The sequence below is a fragment of the Salmo salar genome, chromosome 04 (assembly GCF_965601325.2).
Source record: "Salmo salar chromosome 04, fSalSal1, whole genome shotgun sequence".
Classification (NCBI taxonomy): domain Eukaryota; kingdom Metazoa; phylum Chordata; class Actinopteri; order Salmoniformes; family Salmonidae; genus Salmo; species Salmo salar.
Window position 1 is genome coordinate 20,493,245 of NC_138294.1, and position 6,224 is coordinate 20,499,468.

Genomic DNA, 6,224 nt, shown 5'->3' on the forward strand with positions numbered 1-6,224 from the left:
TGGACTTCAACATATTAAACAAATTAGACAAGCCTTGTTAATTAGAATATGATTAAAGGTTTTTAATTATATCACTGATGAAGTAGCCTAATTAGTATAAAGATATGATAATAGCCCGCTGCGACAAGTATATAATTGTATTGGGTTTGCAATTAAATCCTAAAGACTTTTAAAGAATCCACTTTCCACTGTCATTGATCAAATATTGCACACATGACGCTCGTCCATGCACCAGTGACATAACAATTCACAATAAGACTGTTGAGTTAACCCATATAGCTCGTCTATTGATTATTTCCATAGCTAATCTCCAAACGAATAAATTCGTCAAGGTGAATTACGCACATAAACAAGATAACCCGGGAGCAGGTCACTTATTGAAAAGCTGTTTCACATAGCCCTAAATTAATTTCAAATCTAGTAATCTTATCTTTTCCCCGACCCCTAATTTGTTTAAAGATGTTCCTACTGTCTTCAATTTGCCTATGCTGCCATAATGAAATGATAGTCAAGCATTTAACTTTGATTTATCTTGCCCCAACAGGGATGTCGCTTCATGGAGCTGTCCAAGGCACTTTCCTCATATCCATCCCTACAAGGACTTTCCTATTTCCTCTATTGCCTAATTCGTATCTTTAAACTGAACTCCACTTTGACATTTTTTAGAATGAAACGGCACAATATGAAGAAATAATAATGGAAATGGCTCGGCTATATTTGGTTATTTTTCCTCTTTCCATGTGGATCCAAAATAAATTCGACGAAGAAGGACACAATGCTGGCTGGAGAGCTGTTTGAAATGAATGCCTTGTCGCAGACTGCCCATGCGCAGAGTCCCCAGCGGCGGTGTGGCTAATGAAGAATAATAAATCATGAAAGGTTTTTCAGGTACAGCCGAGAGAGTGTAAGAGGAGAGGGGGTGAGTGAGAGAGGGGGGAGAGAGAGAACGAAAGAGCGAGCGAGAGAGAGTGTGTGAAAGAGAGGCGCAGAGAGAGAGAGAGAGAGACACAGCCTGCCCTTCGCCTCAGAGCAGAGGCAGATCGAGTCCCCGCAGCATTGAACGTAGTCGAGGTATCGAGACTGTCACTGGTATCTCTTAATTACAGTAAATTGTGAAACGGAAACTTTGCAGAAAAAAGATAAACGAATGAGACAATCTTTTTACGCGCGGTTGTGTTTTGGAAATCCGTACCAGGAGGAGAGAAAACAACTTTTTTCCTACTATTAGTTTTTCGTTGCATAATCTTGGAGGAGCTCTCCAAAACAACGACACATCCACGGCGACCAAAATAAGACTCTCGGAGGACGAAATTTAGAGAAAGAACGAACGAATAATATTAACATTATTTTTTGGTCATCGCGCCACAGCCCATAGCGGAAGAGGTAAACGAGGGCGCAGGCGACATTCGATTGCATGGCGCGTGCGACATCTCCTCTCCAGCAAAACTACGGCGCGCGGCCATACCTCCATACACAGGGCTAGGTAATAATATATGCGCCAACAACTAGAGAATTGGATGTTCATCTTTCCATATTGTAGCAGCTACAGTTACAGTATATAAGACCGTGTCTTTAGATTCCCGGAGAAGCAACACTGGGTTTCAACTCCAATCGAAGAGGCGGAGTCTTAACTTATTAAAAGGAACTTGCCGAGACTCGGACGCCTGCAAACATGATGATGATGTCTCTGAACAGCAAGCAGGCATTCGCCATGGCCCACGCCAGCTTGCCCGAGCCCAAGTATTCCTTGCATTCCTCCTCGTCCTCCACGTTGACTTCGAATGCGCCCTCCTCGTGCTCGTCTTCCCGACACAGTAGCACCATCATCAGCAGCGGCGGAGGCAACTCGGAGGCGATGCGCCGAGGATGTCTCCCAACCCCACCGGTACGTATTCTGCATAATTACCGCTTAAAGGCACATTTTGACAGCCCCCTTTTTTTCTTGATGTTTTTTTCATGTCTGCACAGCAAATCACCCAGCACCTCCATTTTTTCACCCTTCCTCTCGCCAACTTATGTATTCAGTCGGGTTTGCCTTACGTATTAATTTTGATGACCTGGGATGTTGCATGTGTCTTGTTTTGTGTGTTCTTTTTTATGATTTTTTTCCTCATCTCATTCAGGAAATGTTTTAAACCGCGGAGTGGAGTGAGAATTCCCTACTGACAGTTATGTGTGCATTCTATTTGCAATTGCAGAGCAATATATTCGGAGGCTTGGATGAGAGTTTGTTGGCCCGCGCTGAAGCTCTGGCGGCGGTGGATATTGTCTCGCAGACCAAGAGCCACCACCATCCTCCACACCACAGTCCCTTCAAGCCGGACGCGACCTACCACACCATGAACACTCTCCCCTGCACCTCCTCGTCGTCTTCTTCCTCGGTGCCTATTTCTCACCCTTCAGCCCTTTCCGGCCACGGTCACCACCACCATCATCACCATCACCACCACCACCAACCCCACCAGGCGCTGGAGGGCGACCTGCTGGACCACATCACCCCAGGACTGGCTCTCGGGTCCATGGCAGGGCCAGACGGCTCCGCAACTGCGCACCCTGCTCACATGGCGGGCATGAACCACATGCACCAGGCAGCCCTCAACATGGCTCATGCCCACGGGCTACCATCCCACATGGGCTGCATGAGCGACGTGGACGCCGATCCCAGGGACTTAGAAGCCTTCGCTGAGAGGTTTAAACAGAGACGGATCAAACTCGGCGTGACCCAGGCGGATGTAGGGGGAGCCTTGGCCAACCTGAAGATTCCTGGCGTGGGCTCCCTCAGCCAGAGTACCATCTGCCGATTCGAGTCCCTCACCCTCTCCCACAACAACATGATAGCTTTGAAGCCCATTCTACAGGCATGGCTGGAAGAAGCCGAGAAATCACACCGGGAGAAACTCAACAAACCCGAGCTATATAACGGCGGAGAGAAGAAGCGGAAGCGCACGTCGATAGCAGCACCGGAAAAGCGATCACTGGAAGCTTACTTTGCCATTCAGCCGCGTCCTTCCTCAGAGAAAATCGCTGCTATAGCAGAGAAACTGGACCTGAAAAAGAACGTGGTGCGGGTCTGGTTTTGCAACCAACGGCAGAAACAGAAACGAATGAAATATTCTGCATGCGTCTGACTCTGAACACTCGCTCTAAAAAAATAAAATAAAAACTATCAACCTACGTTGAGAGACTGAACACTGTTTAGAGACGATTTGTATTATATTTCTTATCACACACTTTTTCAATCATCAATGACTTGTGCTTTGAACGACCCGAATAATTAATATACATTCAAAATGACTGAAAGCTCAAACCACTACTGCTGTCACGTCTTATTCGCAACAGAAGGGATGTGGAGTCATGTACAGGAGCATTTGAACAGAGCAAGTAAGACCTCTGTTTTTTCTCCACTTTAGACCTACTATTCTTCACCCTTTTATGTCAGTTAAGTATTATAGGCTTTAATGAAACGTATTTTTTTGGTTTATGATATTGGTTAATTTATCATAGCCTACAATGGTGAACGTAGTGAAAAGAACAGTTATTTACCATGGGAATATAGGCCTACAGTATTTTGACACAGCACTTGGTCGGTGCCTATTGGCCTAGTATTGGTGTGTTTATATTTTTGTCGTAAGGCTACATTTTCCCTCTGAGTTTATTATTATGACGATGCAGTCTGGCATTAATTCCGGGTCCATGAGGGGAAATAGGGCAGTACAGTAAGCGCTTGCTGGGTCTCGGAAGCAATCATTAGAGTACTGCCAAACAACGCCGTGTAAATGATTAATTTAGCGGTCACATGACCTTCATTTTGTGTCCCATGTAATTAATTCCACTTATTTCGTTTTAAAGTGTGATGAAAAGCTGAAAGATGAAGAAACGTGGTAAGATATAAAGCAAAGACCCAGAGTTTAGGCCCTAATCGAGCAACACTGTTTATACACTATAGCTGGTGGAGGGATTGTTTTTTTATTGCATAAACATCTATCTGGCTGTAGATGGGCCTATAGAAATAGTGGATCAAATGTATGCATTTGATTGGGGTTTACAATTGCCAAATATGATTGTTTTCCTACCGTTTGCAATAGGGCTACGTTTGTTTTTGCCAGCCAACGTGGGTCTGTTTCTTATGAACTATTTATTAGATGAGGCCATGTTTACATCATTATATATTTATTGGGATTCCCCCTCCTCTTCCTCCTCCCTCGTTTTGCTTGAGAAAAGCTAATTCTGACAGCAAGTGCAACGTGTTTTCGTATAGGGAAATGACAGCTAAATCTAGACCTATAGTCACGAATTTCATTTCGTTTCTGCTAAACGTTCGAGATGGTACAATCGAGAGATATATGCGATAGTATTCTCTTTTTAAATTATTTTTATGTATGTTTTTTTCCCCTGGTTATTTATTTGTATAAATATGCGCATCATTATGAAGTCGTTGCTTGTTAAATTCACCTTGTTTCGTAATGTTTTCTTATTGAGAAAATAACCGTTTCATGGAAGTATACGTGTAAAATGTAAATATTTCATTGGAACCAGTCGCACATAATTATATCCGTACAGGTTTTGCTGTATTGCTGTTTTAGCTGAGGTACCTTCTTTCTGTAATGTCTGTTGCTTTTGGATTCCTGGTCGAATTATTTTTTTATTTATTTATTACATTAATGTATCTTTAAGTTATTTAATAATTGAATTGCAATATGTGTTTCATTAAAGAACAAATTTTAACATTTTATTGGACGGTTTGAATGAGTGTATTTGTGTAGGCCCAATTCTTGGAAAGAGCGAAACGCTTGTATACTGCACCTGCATATTGCAATGCATGGTCAATATAATTTAAAGACTCCAATTGAATTGAGAAATATATTCCTTCAAGCATCAATGCAATGATCATCCTTAGATGTAGGCCTATATCATTAAAGGATTTATGTTGGAGCTAAATCTGTCTTTTATGCTGAAAGATGCAAAGATAGACCATCAAGCATCAATAGATTCTATTTTTACATATCCAATTTCTCTACAAATTCCAGAAAAATCCCATTACTGTCCCACCATGCACTGTAAAAAAGACACGTGCTTTTTTTTTTTACTGACTGGCTGCCAGCTCACTCTTGCTGCTCGCGGTAGCCTACCTGAGAACAAATGCTAATATTCTATTAGAGTCTAATCATGGAGTCTATAGAGAACTGGATAGGTCCCTTGAGCGCAGCCCTGCCAGATGTCAGCCCGCCAGAAAAACAGCCTCGCCTGCCAATGTGCCCGTCTCTATTTAAATACACAGTCAAACACTGCTCCGGTGCGAGGCATGATATGGCTTTGAAGCAGGCTAGGCTACACCTTGGTTTGCGCGCGGGGTTCAGCCTAGATAAAAAAAAAAATATCAACATTTTGAATAGAGTGTCATTTCTAAAGCACCGTTCATGTCAGGCCGATGGGGGCTTGGCTGCATGGCTGGTTTTGACTAGATAGAGTGCTTATGTCAAAATGGACTTTTCGTATAGCAGGTTAGGAGAATTTACGCGGCAGTTTACGCGGCAGGTTATAGGAGAATTAACAAAGCAGGTTAGGATAATTAGGTTAAGGTTAGGAAAAGGATGAGGGTTAGGACTAGCCTAAAATGCAAAAAAAATAAAAATGTCAATTTGACATAAGCTTTACCTAATGTAGACATGACCTGCATGGCTTGCTGACTGTCTGCTTGGAAGGTTTGAACGTTCTATGGGGTTTCAGTTCTGCAGCTTACAGCACCATGGATAGCTCCCATGCTACCTGAGGGAGAGAGGAGAGGAGAAGGGAGCCAGCCGCCTCCGATTTGCACTTCTGAAATCTGTCTTACACATTTTAAATAGAGTATTTATAGCAGAAGAATGTATTTGCATGTGATTATTTTTGATAAATCTAATTTGATTATAAATTGTAATTGAAACAGTGAGGGGGAATCCAGTGTAGGGGTAGGCTATAATAATAAATATTATGATACAAATAATGCTGCAAATGACACATTTCTTATTAGTGAATTCCATCAATTAATTAGGAAAGGGATTCAGTAGCCTATTGATATGCAAAGTTCCACCTTTTGCTTGCTGTGAAACCGGAAGTGCGTGGCAACAACATTGGGCTACACACCGATGTTGGAAATATGATTGGTACACCTCTCTATTAGGCTACTTTGTGTCTATAACTTTGGCATCTCAACATTTCTAAAACCAATTTAACCCCCTGCCAGC

At 42.6% G+C, this 6,224-nt stretch overlaps 1 protein-coding gene across 1 annotated transcript; it reads left to right on the top strand.

Annotated features, from left to right (window-relative positions):
* Positions 1-1,627: 1,627 nt before the first annotated feature.
* po4f2 (POU domain, class 4, transcription factor 2) lies at positions 1,628-4,732 on the top strand. The gene is given in 2 exon segments (NM_001165334.1): positions 1,628-1,885; positions 2,199-4,732. Coding segments are annotated over 2 exon segments (1,143 nt in total). The 5' UTR covers positions 1,628-1,672; the 3' UTR covers positions 3,129-4,732.
* Positions 4,733-6,224: the final 1,492 nt, after the last annotated feature.